Source organism: Prionailurus viverrinus, chromosome E2, assembly GCF_022837055.1.
Source record: "Prionailurus viverrinus isolate Anna chromosome E2, UM_Priviv_1.0, whole genome shotgun sequence".
Lineage (NCBI taxonomy): Eukaryota > Metazoa > Chordata > Mammalia > Carnivora > Felidae > Prionailurus > Prionailurus viverrinus.
Genome location: NC_062575.1, coordinates 34071181 through 34091148, shown reverse-complemented (window position 1 = coordinate 34091148; position 19968 = coordinate 34071181). Strand labels below are relative to the sequence as shown.

At 39.9% G+C, this 19968-nt stretch overlaps 1 protein-coding gene across 5 annotated transcripts in view; it reads left to right on the top strand.

The window, feature by feature from the left end:
* The window catches only part of CYLD (CYLD lysine 63 deubiquitinase), a 69126-nt gene that overhangs the window by 25129 nt on the left and 24029 nt on the right, over positions 1 to 19968 (top strand). For 4 of the 5 annotated variants that reach the window (XM_047835675.1, XM_047835678.1, XM_047835674.1 and 1 more), the window contains exons 6-7: positions 11844 to 11942; positions 13528 to 13644. The exons of the other annotated variant lie outside the window; for it this stretch is intronic. In XM_047835675.1, coding sequence (XP_047691631.1) covers positions 11844 to 11942; positions 13528 to 13644 — 216 coding nt within the window. The remainder of the gene's footprint in view (positions 1 to 11843; positions 11943 to 13527; positions 13645 to 19968) is intronic. 5 annotated transcript variants of the gene reach the window in all.

Genomic DNA, 19968 nt, shown 5'->3' with positions numbered 1-19968 from the left:
TGTCAATTGCTTGTTACGGTGGTCTTCTGAAGAACACCTTTGACGAAAAGAGTCCTCGGTCTGCTTTTCAATTCCCTCCCCCCCTTCATTTCTGCTTTTCAAATGTTAAAAGCTCTAACATAGCTAATTTGACACGTTCACGTTCTTAAAGCTGTTGTGTTGGAGCATATCATTGAGTGCCACCCCTAAATTACACACTTCTGCTTTTTCTGGTCCAGCTTGTGTCTTCTTTTTTTAGTGTTGGAGGTTGGGAATGTAATGCTAATTTTGCCTTGTAGATTACGCCTTGCATGCACATTGGCACAGAATTTATAAGGGTCTCTGAGATCTTTCCCTCCCAACAGTGACCTCCGACTACCTGCTCTCCTTTTGCATCTTTCTTTTTTTAAAGTTTTTATTTAAATTCCAGTTAGTTAACACACAGTGTAATATTAGTTTCAGGTGTGCAATGTAGTGATTCAACACTTACAACCACACCCAGTGCTCATCACAACAAATGCTCTCTTTAATCCCCATCCCCTGTTTTCCCGATGCCCCCACCAACCTCCCCTCTGGTAACCATCAGTTTGTTCTCTGAAGTGAAGAGTCTGTTTCCTGGTTTGCCTCTTTCTTTTTTTTCTTCTTCTTTTTTGCTCTTTTTTTTTTTCTTAACTTCACCACAATCAAGATAGCATACCTATCACCTACAAAGGAGATGTCCTTTGTGATCACTTCCTCCCACTTCTGTCTGCCCTGTCCCCCCCAAAATCCAGGCAACCACTGATTGATCATCTTTGTGTCAGTATACATTTGTTCATTTTTGGGAATTTTATATATGTGGAGTAACTCAAGACGTGCTCTTTTTTTGTCTGCCTTATTTCAGTCAATATAATTTGTTTTTGACTCATTCATGTTTTTTTTAAATTGCTGAGAACTCCATTCTGTGGTAGGCTGTAATTATATATATTTTATAAGTATATTAACATTTAGTGTAAATAATTTATTACTTAATACGTATCAGTATATTACAACTATAAAACATAGTTTACATATATCATCGATTCTTGCTGATATTTAGTCTTTGACACGGAGCTTCTAAATCCCTTGGAATTTCCTAGGTGATGGGAGCGTCTTCTGTTCTAACGAGGTGACTCCTGGTGGGCTGCTGGCTGGGGACTGGTCCCTGGCAAGACCAAGCTTGAACTTCCACTTCCAAGCACCATCCTCTGGAAAGGGGGGAGGGGCTGGAAATGGAGTCGGTAATTCATCATGCCTACTTGATGGTCTCCGTAGAAACCCCTAAAGTACAAGGTTTGGAGAGCTTGCAGGTTGCTGAACGCATGGAGGTGCTGGGAGAGTTCTGTGCCTGGAGAGGCCGAGAAGGCTTTGTGCCTCTTCCTTATACCTTGCCCTGAGTATCTCTTCATCTGGTTGTTAATCTGTATAGTTTATTATATCCTTTAGAATAAAATGGTAAATCTGAGCGTTGCCCCTTAGTTCTGTGAGCCATTCTAGCAAATTATGGAACCCCAGGAGGGGGTTCCGGGGACGCTGACAACCTGGAACTTGTGACTGGTGTCAGACATGAGGGCATTCTTGTGGGACTGAGCCCTTAACTTGTAGGATTTCCTTCTAACTCCAGACAGTGTCAGAATTGAATTGAATTGTAAGACACCCAGGTGGTGTGGGAAAACTCCCCACATATTGGGTGACCAGAAGTGTCAAAAGTGTTGTGTGAGAGTGAAGGCAAATACACCGTTTGTTTTCCCTGTAAACGTATGGATATTACCATTTTATTTAGCCATTCACTTGTTGATGGCCTCTGGGTTGTGTCTAGTTTTTGGCTCTTAGGAATAATGCTGCGATGAAAACTCGTGTGAGGTCTTTGTATGGTCACAGGCCTTGGTTTCTCTTGGGTAGATCCCTAGATGTGGCATGGCTGGCGATTGTTTACCTTGAAGCAAAAATGAACATGCTAGACCTGCCAAATGATCTTTCCAAAGTGGTTGTAGTATTTACATTCTGTGTAGCAGTGCGTGCAAATTCGAGTTCTTCCCCTTCCTTGCCAACACTGCGTGTGGTCAGTCGTACAGACTTTAGCTCTTCTGTTGGTGGTAGCTAATTCTGGTTTAACTCACATTTCCCTGTGGCACCTTTTCATGTGCTCATCTGTCATCTTGTGTTTCCTCCTTGGTGGAGTATCTGTGCACATCTTTTGCTAGATTAAAAAAACTTTTTTTATTATTGAATTTTGAGAATTCTTTATAAATTCTGATGATAAGCCCTGTAACAGATATATGATTTGAAACTATTTGAGATTATAAAGATTTGCATGCAGTTGTAAGAAAGAATACAGAGAGATCCTGCGTACCCTTTTCCCCAGTAGTAACATCTTGTAAAACTAGAGTACAGCGTCACGGCCAGGGTGTTGACAAGACGCAGGACATTCCCATTGCCATAAGGATCCTTCCTGTTGTCCTTTTTTCACCATGGTCCTTCCCTCCTTAACCTCTGGCAGCCACTAATGTGTTTTCCATTTACGTAATTCTGTTATTTCAAGGATGTTATACAGATGGAATTGTACAGCGTGTAAGCTTTTGAAATTGGCTTTTTTTCTCATTCTCTGGAGACTCATCAGTGTGTGCATATCCCTGGTTTATTCTTTCCTAATGCTGAGTAATAGTCCATGTCATGGATGTACCACTGTTTGTTCTATCACTTACCCATCAAAGGACATCTGGTTTGTTTCCAGTTGTGGGCTATTATAAATAATGCTCTCATAAACACTTGTGTACAGTGAACAAGTAAACGTAAGTCTTCATTTCTCTAGCATAAATGTCCAGGTTTGCAATTGCCAGTTGTATGGTATTTGTATGTTTAGTTTTTTAAACAACTGCCGAGCAGTTTTCCAGAGTGGTTGTACCATTTTATCTTACCACCTGCAATATATGAGTGGTCCGCTTTTTCCACATCTTCACCAGCGTTTGGTGTTGTCACTATTTTTTTTATTTTAGTAGTAATATCTCATTGTGTTTTTTTATTTTAAGTTTTATTTATTTTTGAGAGCGAGAGCACGTGTGCTAGTGGAGGACGGGCAGAGCGAGGGACAGAGACAATCCTAAGCAGGCTCCGTGTTCTTAGCGCAGAACCCGACGTGGGGCTGGAGCCCACAAACCCTGAGGTCATGACCCGAGCTGAAATCAAGAGTCAGCCGCTTAACCAGCTGAGCCACCCAGGCACCCCTCAGTGTGGTTTTAATTTGATTTTCCCTGATGGCTCACGATGTTGAACATCTTTCATGTACCTGTGGCCATCTGTCTTCTTTATTGAAATGTCTCTTCATCTCTTTTGCCCATATTTTATTTGGATTCTTGCTTTTTTACGGTTGAGTTTGGGGATTCTTTATATATTCTAGATACTAGTCCTTTGTTGGATGTGTGGTTTGTGAATATTTTATCTCAGTGTGTGGCTTGTCTTTTCCTCCTTTTAACAGGGTCTTTCACAAAACAAAGGATTTTGATTTTTATTAAGTCAAAGATACAATTTTTTTTTTAATGGAACATGATTTTGGTATTAGGTCTAGCAATTTTTTTTTTGCCTAGCTTTAGATAGTGAAGATTTCCTCCTAAGTTTTTAAAAATCAAAATATAATTCACACGGCAGAATATTCACTCCTTTTAAAATGTACAATTCAGTAACATTAAGAACGTTCACAGTGTTGTGCAACCATCACTGCTGTCTAGTTCCAGAACTTTTTTATCACCCCAAACGGAAACTCTACGTTCATTAAGCAGTCACTCACTCCCCTCAGTCCCTAGCAAACACAGATCTGCTCTCTGTTTCTGTGATTGCCCTGTGGACATATGGACCATTCACTATAGGGACGTTTCATATAAATGAACTAAAAAACATGGCCTTTTTTTGTCTGGCTTCTTTCACTTAAGCATAATCTTTTTAAGGTTCACCCATGTTGTAGAATAAATCAGTACTTCAGTCCTTCTCATGGGAAACAATATTCTATTATATAGATATAGTACACAGTTGACCCTTGATCAATATTATGGGTTTGCACTGTGTGCATCAGTGGATTTTTTTATAGTACAGTAGTGTAAATGTATTTTCTCTTCCTTATGATTTTCTTAAAAAAATTTTTTTTTAACGTTTATTTATTTTTGAGACAGAGACAGAGCATGAACAGGGGAGAGGCAGAGAGAGAGGGAGACACAGAATCTGAAACAGGCTCCAGGCTCTGAGCTGTCAGCACAGAGCCCAACACGGGGCTCAAACTCACGGACCGTGAGATCATGACCTGAGCCGAAGTTGGACGCTTAACCGACCAAGCCACCCAGGCTCTCCCTTATGATTTTCTTAATAACTGTTTCCCTTCTCTAGCTTGCTTTATTGTAAGAATACAGTATGTAATACATATAATATACAAAATATGTGTTATGTTGTTAACATTGACTACCTTATGCGTAAGGCTTCTGGTCAACGGTAGGCTATTGATAGTTAAGTTTTTGGGGAGTCAAAAGTTATCTGCAGATTTTCAGCTGCATGGGAGTCAGTGCCTCAAACCCTCCTGGTGTTCAAAGGTCAACTGTATTTTCTTTACCAGTTCATCATCAGTGGTGGCCGTTTGTATTTCCAGTTTTTGACATTTATGAAAAGGATGCTATGAACATTTGTGTATAAGTTTTTGTGTGGACCTGCTTTCAATTATCTTGGGCATGTGCCTAGAAATGGAATTTCTGGGTCAAATGGTAACTGTATATTTAATCATTTCTAGAACTCCAGGTTGTTTTCTAAAGTGGCTACATATTTTACATACCTACCTACAGTGTATGAGAATTCTGATTTCTTCACATCCTTGTTCTTTCTTTTTAAAGTTTTACAGTTTTTCATTTACATTTGAGTCCTTGATTCGTTTTGAGTTAATTTTTTATGAGGTGTAAGACTTAGAGCTGGTTTTGTTTTTTTTGTTTTTTTTTTTTTTTTTCCGTTTTAATGTCAAATTGTCCCACCACCATTTGTTGAAAAGACCTCTTTCTTCCATTGAATTGCTTTTGTACCTTTGTCAAAGATCAGTTGGGTATATTTGTATGGGACTATTTTTTGATCATTTTTTTCTTTTGAGAACTTCTTTTAGATCTGCTGGTGACAAATGATCTTTGTTTCTCCTCATCTGGAATGTCTTGCCTGCCCCATCACTCCTGGAGGATATTTTCACTGGTTATAAGATTCTGGGTCAAGAATTCTTTTCTCTCAGCACCTGGAAAATATTGTGCTACTTCTTTTGGGCCTCCCTGGTTTCTGATGAGAAATCTGCTCTCATTTGAATTGCTCTTTTTTCCCCTATAGGTTTTGTTGTTCTCTGGCTGCTTTCAGGAATTTCTCTTTGACTTTAGCTTTCTAAACTTTAATTATGATGTGTCTTGGCATAGAATTTCTTTGGGTTCATCTGTTTGGTGTTTGCTCAGCTTCTTGAATTGGTAAATTTGTGGTCTCTTGCTGAATTTCATCAGTTTCAGCCTTTCCTTCTTTGAGTACGTTTTCAGCCCTAGCCCCGTCTTTCTCCTCTCCTTTAAGATTCTGATGAAATAAATGTTAGATCTTTTGTGAAGTCCCACAGGTCCCTGGGTCTCTGTTCTTTTTCTTTTGTTCTTTTGTGTGTGTGTGTTTTTTTTTTTTTTTTTTGATTCAATTTTCCCTGTGTTGTTCATACTGGATAATTTGTATTATTCTGTCTTTAAGTTCACCCATGACTTCCTGTGTTTCCTCCATTTTGCTATTGAGCCCATCCACTGAGCTTTTTATTTTCGTTGTTATTTCATTTTCACTCCTTTATATCTTCCGTTTCTTTGCTGAGACTTTCTGTTTCTTTGATGAGGTTTCTGTCCTGTCGTTTTGTTCCAAGTATGTTTATAATTGCTTATTGAAGCGTTTTTATCAGGGTTGTTTAAAATCTTTGTCAGATAATTCTAACCTCTCTGTCATCTCGGTGTGGGCATTTATTGACTGTCTTTAAACATTCTTAGGAACTTCCTGGTTCTTGGTATAATGAGTGATTTTTGTTTGAAACCTGGACAGTTGGGTATTAGGTTTTGAGACTCTAGATGTTACTAGATCTAGAGCCAGCTTTTAGCCAGCTTTCTTCGACCCTGCTATGGCCGGGGAAGAGGAGGGGAGATGCCACCTAATCATTGCCAGGTGGAGATAGAAGTCTTCTTCCCTCGGCCTCCTCATTCCTGCTGGGGAGCGGTGGATGTTGTGGCTCTTCACATGGTCTCCAGTGACACTGTGATGAATGTGGCCTTATTGCTGGTGGGTTACAGTGAAAGTCCTGACTCTCCACTAGACCTCTTCTGATACCAACCACCCCAGCAGGTAAGGCAGAGATGGAAGTCTGGGCTCTCCATGTGGTCTCCACTGACACCATGGAGGTGGGAGAACTTGTCATCAGGTGGTGGCTCCCGACTTGGCTTTCTCTGATATCACACAACTGGGGCATTGGAGCACTTTGTAATGGCCTCACATGAGTGGAAGTCTGGGCTCCCCGCTTGGTCTTTTTGGAGTGGGTAGGGCCAATGTTTTTTTCCCGTGGTGTTCGGCTGATGTTGAGTGATTACTGTCTAACATTTTTCGGTCTTACTAGGTTTCCTCTTTTCTCATCCTTTGACGAGAGAGCGCTGACTTGTTGGGGCTTTCTTTGGTCTGCGCCCATGAATGGCTCCAGATTGCTGGCTTCCTCAGTGCTAAGTCTGGGATACATAAGGCAAGAAGAAAACCCAGGGAATTCGCCGCTGTGTTGTTCTTTACGTCCAGAACTCCTTAGCTGGTCTGCCTTCTCCTCTCCACCTTGTTAGAATCTTCTCATTTTGTATGTTATGTCCTGAGTTTTTAGTTGTACTTATCGTGAGGCATAGGAAAGGTATATCTACTCATTTTCCCAGGAGTGGAAGTTGCCTCTGTTATTGTAAGTTAACAGCAGATCTGGGGCATCATTTCCTATTAGTACGTGTATTGCATACTTAATCTTTTGTTTAAATTATGCATTGTATTTCATTTTATGAATGTGCCATGATTTTTTTACCAGTCCCCTGCTGATGAACGTTTCGGTTCTTTTTAATCTTTTGCTCTTACAAGCAGTGCTTTAGTGAATAACTCCATGTATATGCATCGGTTTGCATGTGTTCCAGCGTAGCTAAAAGATAACTTCCTGTCTTATCATCTGGATCTTCTTAGACAAGATAGAAGAGTCAGTGTTTCCTAAAGTAAATCAGGAGAATTTCATTTTAGACAGATATCCTTGTGAAAAAGTCACTCCTTGTACGATGTGTGCTTAGAGCTACTTTCCCACAGTTGACACACTGATTCTAGTTCTGAGCTGGTGATGGACACAGGACAGAGGCAGCTCCTTTTTCTTACAGCAACCCTCAGATATTCAAAGCTGAGTGTCTCTGGGACCTTCATCTTCTGTGCTCCAGCCTAAAAACTTTGTGTCATTTTAGCCATTTGGCTGTGGTATGATACTCTGAGTGAGACGTGGTTTGTTGAAGATGGTTTTTTTTTTTTTCTTAACACTTGAGCATCTAAAGGGAAATGGAATACTGTAATCCATTATGTGGGCTAATGGTTGCTATCGACAAACTGACGAAAAAAAAACACTGGGGGAAAGCCCTGTTACCGTCTGAGTTGTATTCCCAGCGACCCCTGTAATGCCTTCCTTGCATTACAGGTGGATGAGTGCATTTATAAATCAGTGAATTAACGAATACTGAGCTTACTCTTGAATGAAACCCCCAATTTTCTTTCATGCACCCTTCTACTTCTAATTCTATGCTTGTATGGTTGATTTGGAGGACAGCAGCAGGACCTTGCTTGTGTCCCTGTTACACTTGATGTCGTCAGTACCCTTCAGTCTTCTAACATTTTCAGATCGTTCTGGATACTAAATGTGTCTTTGCATGTATTGTTTCTCCCTCAACACCACGCCATCTGTACTCATCTGAGTATTTATTTTATTTATTTATTTTTTTTTTTTTTAATTTTTTTTTCAACGTTTATTTATTTCTGGGACAGAGAGAGACAGAGCATGAACGGGGGAGGGGCAGAGAGAGAGGGAGACACAGAATCGGAAACAGGCTCCAGGCTCTGAGCCATCAGCCCAGAGCCTGACGCGGGGCTCGAACTCATGGACCGCGAGATCGTGACCTGGCTGAAGTCGGACGCTTAACCGACTGCGCCACCCAGGCGCCCCTCATCTGAGTATTTAAATGGGATATATGGTGCTCACATTCATATAAAATATTCATAAGATATTTTTTTGAAAAGGTAACTTCCTGGAGGTAGAGTTGCTGGGTCAAAGGGTAAGTGTATTTTATATTCTGATAGATAATGCTATATGGGCTTCCACAAAGATTGTCTGCGTGAATCACCTTAAGTGTCGTCTATGTAGACAGCACTCCTGCTCGTACGAGACAGAGCCCAAAAGAAGGTTAATTTGAAGCACTAGACCTGCGTATGCAACTCTGAGGTCATCTGATGGGACCTTCCGGTTTTGTGTTCAAAAAATTTTCATGTAAAATGATCTAAAATAGGAGGAAAACACTTATTTGGATCAGTAATCCTGCCTCATAGAGGTCTTTGTGTAGTTGCTATGTATATAGTATTTTTGGTATCTGGTTTTATAATACCTCATTTTACCCAGGTAAACTTATATTTTCTCTAGTAGCTTTCTCCGTGGATATTAAACTCTCATTTGGGTCTGAATTATGCTCTTGTGGCTGATGATGTTAAGCAGCACATCAGTTAAGGGATTTCTCTCAATTTAATGGGTCATTCAAATTCACAGGCATCTCTCCTGCTTTGATTGTTACTGTTAACTAGTTTATTGTTATGATTTTCAACCCACCATTCTCGAAGGGCTTTTTTTTGTATTTCTGATTAAATTAACAAGAGTGATGGATGAACTGCTACTTTTATAATTTTTTACTGAATCATAATTGACAGAGAATACTACATTAGTTTCAGTTATATGAGATAGTGATTCAGTATTTTTATACAGGACAAAAAAATGAATGCCATGATAGGTCTAGTCACCATCTGTCACCATACAAAGTTATTGCAATATTACTGACTGTATTCCCTATGCTATACCTTACATCTCTGTGATTTTTTTTTTTTTTTTACTACAAAGAAGTTTGTACCCCTTGATCTAACCTTTCAGCCATTTGCCTGCCCACCTCCCCCTGCCCGCAGCAACTGCCAGTTGTCTCTAGGATTCTGTTTCTGTTTGCTTTTATTTGTTTTCGTTTTTTTAGATTCTACACATAAGTGAAATCAGACAGCATTTGTCTTTGTCTGACTGATTTAACTTAGCGTAATACCCTCCAGGTCCATCGATGTTGTGTGTGTGTGGCAAGATCCCATTCTTTTTTATGGCCGAGTAATATTCACGTGTGTGTATCACATCTTCTTTATCCATTCGTCTGTTGGTGGACACTTAGGTTGCTTCCATATCTTGGCTACTGTAGGGATACACATGTACTTTTATCATTTTGGATGTTGTCCTGCTGTGTGCAGGTAATGGATACTCTTCGTCTGGTTTCTTTTACTCAACACAACGTCCATGTTGTGTATATCAGTAGTTTATTCTTTTTTTATTTTTCTTTTTTTTTTTTATTGCTGTGCAGTATTGTATAGTACGAACAGGTCACAACTTGTTGAGCTACTTTGCTGTAGAATGGATTGTCTCAGCTTTTGGTTATTCTGAATAAGGATGCTAGGCACATTTTTGTGCAATGCCATTTGGTGAACATATCATGCTGTCTCTTTTAATAGCAAGCAGAATTGTTTTAATCTCACAAAACTGTCTGCCGAATTTATTCCTTATCTTGCTTACTTTCCCATACTTACCTTTCCCTGAGGTGGTAATCTCTTAAACTCCATTCGAGGCAGAAGGCTTTGGTTTGGGATCATGAGCATAGTAGTGGCAAGGAAACGATATTTGGTATGTCACTGCTGGAGGGCAGGTTAGATGTGGCATGCGACCCCTCATCTGCATAGAATTCGGTAGGAATATCTGTTCCTCAAAATCGGTATTTGACCTTCTCTCAGACAAAGTAAGTCTAAGTCTGTCTCCTAAGGTAAATCAGGAGATTTCATTTTAGGCAGATGTCACTGTGATACGGCGGAAGATAACCACTGTTTCCAACTCCAGTGCTTGTCGTATTCCCGGTCTTTGAAGCCCTCCCCTAATCACCAGCAGGAGGGTCCCAGTCCCCAGTGACTCGTCCATGTGGCCTGTTACTGCCAGGCTGCCTCACTTAAGACCATTTGCTGCCTTTGTTAGAATTACCACTAGCTGTATCATGCATGTAGGGTACAGTATGCACGTGCATATCTTTTGAACACAGACTTATGTGTAGTAATTACAGTTAATAGTGGGAATTCGTTTTCTTTAGTCAATTTATATGCTGTAATTTGGGAACTGTTGCTAGTGACTAAGAAATTTTACCTTCCATGGTAGCTTTCATCTGTGATATTTGGAGATATTTGAATGGCTAATCATCAAAGTATTAGTAAATAGCTTTTACTATATCACCTGGTTGAAACCATGGTTATTTAGTATAATTTTTAAATTAAAATAATTTTTCACTTGATCATATTCTGAGACCCTTAAGATATAGATTAACACTGCAATCTCCACCCCTCCACCGTGATTTATATATATTACCAAACATGATTTATATGTAATTCATTCAGTATTATTTCCTTTTTCTAACAAAATGGCCTTTTCCTTGTGTTTAAAATGTAAAAAATTATCCTATTTTTTTCTTTCTGTTCTCAAAAATCCACTGTGGGTGCTATCGCTTTTGCTGATACACAGCTTTATCAGGTATGACTCCTAAGTGTCATGTTGGACTCTACAGATATGTTGTTGAAATTTCCAGGGGAAAAACTGCAGATTGACTTTTCTACATTCGGTTGATCAGTATTTGTGAATATCTCATGAAAATTACTGGCCTTTAAGGTTTAGAGTCGGCTATGTATCAGAAACAACTTTGCCAAATTTATCACACCTAATATTCCAAAAAGGAGTTTCAAGTGTTTTCTTCAAAAATATTATTGATATTTTTCTCTGGCTTTCTTCATCATTAATCTGTGTAGGCTTCTTTGAGTTTTTCTTGTTTATATGTTGTATATGTTTGTATACTTGTCAGTGTTATTCTTAACATACATGATTTTTACAACTAATACATATTTCTAACCAGATTTTTTCCAAACTGTGTTCCATGAAATACATTAATCTGAGATGCTAAGTAGACTGGGACAAAAAATATTATAAGATAGTTTATTCTATCCCTCTTTGAAAGATTCACAGTACACATCAACATATTAAAGGTTCTGGTGTTACGCGGTAAAGAAATGTGCTTCCCTTTGTTCTCAGCATCTTCTAGAAATACTTGAGCGTGGAGCACTTCCTAACACACTGGGTGTTCTGGGGACACCTGGGGACCTCCTGCAAAGAACTTAGTGGAGCTGTCTGTCCCTGTAGTGTTTTAACACATCAAACAATAGTGACTAAATTGATTAAATTTCCAAGACATTAAAGCACTTAGCTGAATTGTATTTGGGTCATATTTTGTAGAAATTACGTTTTGAAGTACAGCATTGATTTTTTCCCCCCGTATCCTCTTTGAGTACTTTTGTCGACCTTTAAAAATTTGTAAAACTGCTGTTGGAAATGCTGCCTTTTTGTAGGAAAGAGGTATTTTTTGGCTGCTGTTGTCATTGCTTGCTTAATTGTTTCTCTTCTGTAAGAATTTGCTTTTATCCTTAAAAAAACACGTTTACCATTTCAGATAGCGTGACACAGGAAAGGAGGCCTCCCAAACTTGCCTTTATGTCAAGAGGTGTTGCGGACAAAGGTTCATCCAGTCATAATAAACCAAAGGCTACAGGTATGGATCAGTAGGCTACGGTTCTTAGATATTTACACGCTATCTGATTTGCCATAGCATTGAAAAAAGGTTGAAAGGTTTTACTCCTCAGTGTACATGTAGGCTCTCTTCTTCCCAACGTGTTTAGTAGTTTACCAAAAATTGTTTATAGACACTCTTGCTAAAGCCAAGAGTTTCCCAGCCTTTTTTTAGGCGATGAAAAGTTTTCCGGGAGGACCTTGCTGTCTTTTGTTGGTTTCTGTCAGCTGGTTTTTGGAAGCCCCTACCTGTGACATTTGAACCTCGAGTTTAGAGTCGCAACTGTACAGAAGAACCATATCTGGAAAATGTTACATGGGATAAAGCATATCGGGAGTAATTATGTGGATTTTGCTAACAAAATGTGGCACAAGTTAAATTCCAAACTGCTAAGCAAGAATTTTTGTCTCTCTTCCAGAAACTCCCTCACAATGCATGTGGAGTTCTTCGCGTTTTTCTTTGGCTTCCACATATTTTATAGTTTTAAAGGATGGTAGTTCTACAAGCGAAACAGCTCATTTAAAAAGCTGTGAGAATGTTTGTTAACTCAGATGTGGGTTAGGAGAAGAATATTGTTTCCTCAGTTATCTGGTGAACAAAAACTTGTCTTGGCCCGTTTTAAAGGAAATTGTATTTTAGGAAGTATTTTATGTGACCCTGGACCTGGGGCGACTTAGTATTAAATAGGACACACACGTAATAGTTATCTTTTAAGTCAACCTGTAGATCTAGATAGGATAGCTCACACGTGTTATTCTCACTTAAATATAAATAGCCTACAGATTTTTCTGAAGACATGTGCGTTACTTGTGTTGTAGCAGATCTTAGTTAAAAGCATAAAGTATAGAGCTATCTGCTTTAAATTGAAAAGTTAAAATCAGATTTTTTATGGTTTCTGGAGACCCCCCCTGGTCGCACTTACAGCATTTCTTCTTAGTACTGAGGCAGGGTAATGCCTTGAAAGGTCTGTAATGTGGCCACACTCACTCTTTCTTACATTAATAAATCTAGTATAGAAAAAAATAAATCTGCTTCCTGTTTTCAAAGACGTGAAGCAGTGAAGCAAGGAATTTGATGACCGAGAATTCCCAACTGTTTAAACTTTATATTTTTTAAACTTAATTTGTGCATTGATTTAGGTCTACAACATTTAAAGATCACTTTCTTCCGAAAGGAACTGTCTTAAATTAACAGGTTAAATTTGGGAACTAACAGGTTCATCAGGGGAAATTGGGGAATGGTGCTGTTGACATTTGGAAATAAACCATAGTACATGAAGTAATTTTTAAAAGCAGTTGGTCTTAAAAAAAAAAATTGCAGGCTTTTCTTTTAAACTTATTCCTGTTCCCCTCCTATATTGATTCTTGGGTGGAAGAGTTTTTTGACATTGCCAAAATGGTTACCAAATTTTTAAAAGTTGAAGATGCTAATAAAATACATTGCATTTGTATACATCTATTGCTTTCTTAAGCAATTGTTAACATCATATGTATGTTAATTTCTCTTAGGGAAAAACTTTCACACCATATTGACTTTATTTTTAAAAGAAACTTTTCTTGATCCATAGGACCTACCTCAGACCCTGGAAATAGAAACAGATCTGAATTATTTTATACCTTAAATGGATCTTCTGTTGACTCACAACCACAATCCAAATCAAAAAACACATGGTACATTGATGAAGGTAATCTGTAGTTTTAGTGTTCTTTATTATATTGATCCTGTCCGTTTAGCTCGTCAGAAAAAAATGGCTTTTTCACCAGTGTATACAGTTTTGGAAACAGAATGAGTAGAACATTCTTTATTAATATGGCTGAACTAAAATATTGTACACAATTTGAACTGCACTGCTGTTAAGACTAATACAGCATTCAGAAAATGTATTAGTAGCTCGTTCTCTTCCCTTACCTGATCTTTAGGGTGGATTTCTAGAATCAGTGGAATCATTTAAAACCTTTTCTGTCTCGTCTTTCTGTGTCTCTTTTAAAAACACTCCCTTTTTGCCTTCCCTTGGTTCAGGGACATCATTTTTTTTCGGGTTTATTATTTACTTAGTTCTTCCCTTCAACAAATATTTATTGAGTGCCTACTATGTGCCAGACACTCTTCTAGGCACAGAGGCTATAACGGTGAGGGAGGAATAGACATACATGGTCCTTGCCCATTTGGAATTTATGATCAAGTTGTTGAAATAGGCATTAATCAGACCATCACAGAAACAGAGCATTGCAATCACGATGAGTGCAGTGAAGGTACTTGATACCATGAGAGTCTATTAAAGGTGGATTTTACTTATAGGGACTCAGAGATGTTTCTCTGAGGAAGCAGCATGAGCTTAAGTTTACCAGAGGAGTGGGAGATAACACAGCGAAAGGGGACAAAGAACCTTCTCGGCGGAGAGGATGACGTATGTCAAGGCGTCATGGAAAAATGGAGCCTGTGTTTGCTGAAGGCTAAAAAGAGCCAGAGTAGCTAGACCAAAGAGAGAGGCAGAACATTTTATGAGAAAGGCAAACAGGGCCAGGGCATGTGGAGCCTGGTGTGCTCTATTTAAAGGAAAAGAGGAAGCCACGGAAGGATTTTCAGCAAGGGGTGACATGACCAAGTTTGCCTTTTGAAAATCATTCTGGCTGCAGGGTAGACAGTGGCTCGAAGCGGGGACCATGTGGCTACAAGGGCACCGCTGAAGGTTGTTGCAGGGTCAGGGTCAGAAATAGATTCCAGCAGCTAGGGCGAGACTTGTTGGGGGAAGGGATGGCGGGGGTGGGGGGTGGGGGAGGGGATGGTGTAGGAGATATTTAGGAAGTGACTTGAAGAGACTCACAGATGCACTGAGAATGAGAGCTGGGGAATAAGAGGTGTCAGTGATACCCCTGGTTTCCCGGCTTGCAGGCTTCTCGAGTTGTAGAGGAAGGTGATGAATTTGATTTTGAGTATGTTGAGCCCCAGGGGCCCCTTAAACTTCCCAGACGTGATTTGTCAAATAGACAGTTGGATATATAGTTCTGTGCTGAGAAGAGTTACGAGCTCTCTGGAGATGTACATCTGCAGGTTGCCCTCACATATTTGGTGATTAAAGTTTGTGAATAGTGTCACCTGAGGGGAGGGTGTGGGGTAAGACTGAACCCTGAGGAATGTAGTGGCTGGGAGGAGGAGAAGTCTTCAAAGGAGACAGAAAAAACCACCAGAGGGAGGTGAGGAAAATCAGGAAGTTGTTGGGTCAAGAAGTCATGGAGCTGGCAGCCTTGAATGCTCCTGAGAGGGCAAGTAAGGCAAAGATCACACAAATACCTGCTGCATTTAGCCAACGGAAGCCATGATGACCTCAGTTACGCTTCTGTGGGGTGAGGAAATGGAGACGTGAAGTTTGGGCTTCATCCTGGGCTCCGCTCTCTCATGAGTCACGTCCAGCCGTCACGGAGTTTTCTGGATCTCCTCCTCTTCGGTATCAATAGACTCTTTCCCGTTTTCTTCATTTCTGCAGCCACTGCCTCCGTTCAAATCCTTTTTTGCTGTCTAGTTAATATAACGGCCTTCCACCTGGTTTGTCTACCTCAGCTTTGTTCCTTCTGAATCGATTCTGAACAATAATAACCATGCTCGCCACCGTCTTTGTGGTCACTACCACCATCACCACTGCGGCCGACGTTTCTTGACGACTTATTACGCCAGGCATTGTGTTACACCCTTTATATGCATTATTTTGTCCTCATAACAACGTTATGAGGTAGGTATTTTGACTTTCTCTTTTGTTACCCTGGCTAAATATCTTGCCCAAGGCCACACAGCTAGTGTTAGTGGCGCCGGTCTTCCAACCCAAGTCTGTGTCACATCTGACGCTTTTGATCACTACACTATGTTTCTCTTCACATTGCTCTTCGACTGCTTTTTCTGAAGATATCTCTGCTCATGTCTCTCCTTTGGTTCATGTCTGTTAATTTTTCCCTAGCCCTTGGGAGGTAAAAATGCGGATTCCTTAGTTTGGCCTGCCCGGACCCTTCATGGCATAACATCTTAGTCGTCTCTCATTTGTCGTGCACTCCTGCTCCCGCCATGCTTGGAGTGGGGCCATTTTGGAATGTGCCATACTTTCTCTTTTCTTGGCGCCTGTTGTTCCTCTTGCCTGGAAATCCTTCTTCCTATTCCTCCCACTCCATGCTTTGGCTTACTTCTGTCCATCTGTTCAATCTCAGCTTGGGTATTATTTTCTCCTGGAAGCCTTTCCTGTCTCTCCTAGGTTAGGTGAGGTGCCATCGTAACTGTTTGTCGCCTGTCTCCTCTGCCAGACTGGAGTTCCAAGTGCCTCGCACGGGGCTTGGCACGCGGTACGTCTAGGAACTATGTGCAAATGAAATGAAAATAAGAATTTAAGAGTACTGTAGAACTCTGTAGTGACTTTTTAGCTATCGTATGGATTATCCACAAATGTAACAGTCCAAGCCCACTGTCAACATCACTTGGGCTTAGACACTCACACGGGAAATGACTTGAGTGAGCTCTTAGATTTTGTCTTCTCCGTGCCTTCATTTCTACCTGAGTAGGGTGTTGTGAAGCTAGGCAATCACAGGGCCTCATCAATCCCCAAGACTTCTTCCTAGCCACAGAGCAGGAATCTTCCTTAAATGATGCCTCCCCAGGAGATTGTCTCTTGATAGACTGCTTTTGTTAAGGTCTGGCCCTTTTGTTAACAGTTGTTAGCTCTCTCAAAAACCTTGGGAGTGCCCAAACGACAAGGGTCTTACTGTTGAGTCACAGCCCTGCTGGCTTCTGCATGTGCATGGCCCATCCAGAGTGGTTAGGGCACAGCCCGGCTCTCTCACGCTGTTGTTCCTCATAGCCTCGTGAATGCTTTTCCTACGAGCTTGTTTCTTTCTAGGGAACAGAAACTGGTACAAGCTGGGGTTTGTCATAATCTAGGTAACATTGATTCTTCAGGTTTATGCTATAATTGTATCCTTAGACAGTTTCTGTGGTGTGCGAGAATATTTTTAACTTCTTGATTCTAGTCTAACATTGTATAATAAGTTTATATAAGAATATTGATCCTAAGTGGGATATGTAAAGGGATGAAATCTACGTGGAGTAGGCCTTTATCCTTAAATTAGAAAATAGAAGTGATTTCAGTGTGAAAAGAATATTTCTTTTCTATCATTAATTTCACTTGTACATTTAAAAAGCTTTTTTTTCGGGGCATCTGGGTAGCTCAGTCGGTTAACTGTCCGACTTTGGCTCAGGTCACGATCTCGCGGTTTGTGGGTTCGAGCCCCGCATCAGGCTCTGTGCTGACAGCTCAGAGCCTGGCGCCCACTTCGGATTCGGTGTCTCCCTCTCTCTGCCCCTCCCCCACTTGTGCTCTGTCTGTCCTCTCAAAAAACAAACATTTAAAAAAATAAATCGAGGGGCGCCTGGGTGTCTCAGTCGGTTAAGCGGCCAACTTCGGCTCAGGTCATGATCTCGCGGTCCGTGGGTTCGAGCCCCGCGTCGGGCTCTGTGCTGACGGCTCAGAGCCTGGAGCCTGGTTCAGATTCTGTGTCTCCCTCTCTCTGACCCTCCCTCATTCATGCTCTCTCTCTGTCTCAAAAATAAATAAATGTTAAAAAAAATTTTTTTTAAATAAACAGAAAGCTTTTTTCCTACAACATTTGATTTATGCATTCAGTTTTTTCTTAAAACAAATATCGAGTCTTTTTTTGTGTTAGTGGCTATACCAAATGCTATGGATTCAACCACAAATCCACATGAAAAACCATAACAAAATTCCTGTTCTATGGAGCTGGTTGGTATTCTGGTTGGTATGACACATAGTGAACATTTAGAAAGACAAGGTAATCATCAATTGTGACATGTGCAGTGAAGGAAATGAACAAGGCATGACAGCAGCTGGTGGGGAGCCAGCCACCATGGAGTGTTTTGGAAAAGTCTCTTTGAGGAAAGGGTATTTGGGTTTGAGGTCTGGATGATGTGAATGAACCTGTCAGAGAAAGAGCTTGGGAAGAACATTCTAGGCAGAAGAGATAGTAAAGGCAAAGGCCTGAGGTGAGAAAGAGCATTCGAGGAACAAGAAGTAGGCCAGAGTGGCTGAAGCATGGGAAGCAAGGAGAATAGGTGTGTACAGTGAGTTCGGATAGGTGGGTGGGAGCTAGGTCATCCAGGACCTTGCAGGTCTCAGTGAGCAATTTAGTTGCCTGTTATAAGAATGCTGGAAAGCCACTGAAAGTTTTTAAATAGGGGGGTGATGTAAGATCATGTAAGATCTTTAAATTTTAAAAAGATCTCTCTTAGAGTTGTGTGGTGAATAGTTTGGCCAAGAAGGGGGACAGACCAGGAAACAGACTGGTTACAGGGCAAAAGATGATGCCCTGTGGCTTAGATTAGGGAGATGATAGGGGTGAAGGGAAGAGGATGAATTTGAAATATATTTTGGAAACAGACCCAAATACTTGATGGATTTGGCTTTTGGGCTGGAGGGGTTGAGGGTTTGAGAAAGAAAAGAATGACTTTTAAAAATCCTATATTAAATATCATTACTAAAGAATCTTAAATGGATAAGGTATAAAGAACAATAAGAAAAGAAGTACATTGAACACCCATGTAGTCACTACTCACTGTAAGAAAAACATGATCATTGCCCTTGAAATTCCTTGGTGCCTCTTCCTAGAGTCCTCTTTTCACGCTCTCCTCTGAGCTTCCATCATCTTTAATTTATTCTCCTGGTTTTCATAACTTTCTAAGTTTGTGTATCTAAACGGTATAGTGTTAGTTTAGCATGTTTCTGAGTTTTATACAAATGAATCAGCCTGTGTGTATGCTATGTAGTTTCCCCCTTAATATTATGTTCCAAGATGCACCACAGTGGTTTATGTGATTATAATTTTTGTTTTCATTGCTGTATAGCATTCCACTCCATTTCATTCCATTGCTGCAAAATATATAAATATACCACAGTATTCATCCCCATTCGACCATTGATGGACATTTGAATCGTGTTTATTTTCCTGCTATGATTAACAGCTTAGCCGTTAACCTTCTTACACATGTTGAGGCTAATAACCAGGAATGGAATTACTGGGTCATGTGATATGCACATCTTTCCTTTACTAAATCAATCATGCCACGCTGTTCCCAGAGTAGTTATAGCAGTTGACGCTTCCGTCAGCATTTTGGGAGGGTATCGTTTTTCCTCATTCTTAGCAACAGTTAATATGCTAAAAATTTTAACTTTTGAAATGGCATCTCACATTGCTTGTGACTTTCTTTTATCTACTTTATTGTGAGGGCAAGAATCTTTTCATTGATTCGTTGGTAGTTTGGGTATCTTCTTCTGAATTGCCTTTTTAAGCCTTTTGTCCATTTCTTCTTAGTTGTGTTTTTTTTGGGGGGGTGGTCTTTTTTATATTGGTTTATAGACCTTTATCAAATTTGAATCCTCTGTCAAATATATGTATTTTAAGTGTTTTCTCCTTGTTTGGCTGATATTTTCATTCTTGCTATGATGCCTATTAATAAGTAGCTCAGTTTCATTGTGATCATATTTGTCAGTCTTTTTCTTTGTGATTTGTATACTTATGTTCAAGAAATTTCTCTCTGCTGTAAAATCATGAAGAACATTCTTCTGTATTGTCTTCCAGAAGTTTATGGTCTTGCCTTTCACATTTGTCTTTAAGCTACCTGGAAATGATTTTCATGTAGAATATATTCAGTACAAGTCCAATTTAATTTTTTTTTAATGTACGGGTAATTGATGATCTCAGTATTATTTATTGAGAAGTTCATTCTTTCCCCACTCATCTGCAGTGCCTGGCTGGCAACTGTAATAGTTCTTTTAAGAAAATAACTTTTGGTTTTGTTTCTCTTTTTATGTGTTTATTTTCTCTTAAATTATTTTCTGCTTTTGTATTTATTCTGGCTTTGATCCTCTTTAGTGTACGTTTGTTTTCTCTTCCATTAATTTCTGTTTTGTGTTTATTCTTTCCTCGTGACTGACTTTTTGGGCAGTTAATCTGTTCTT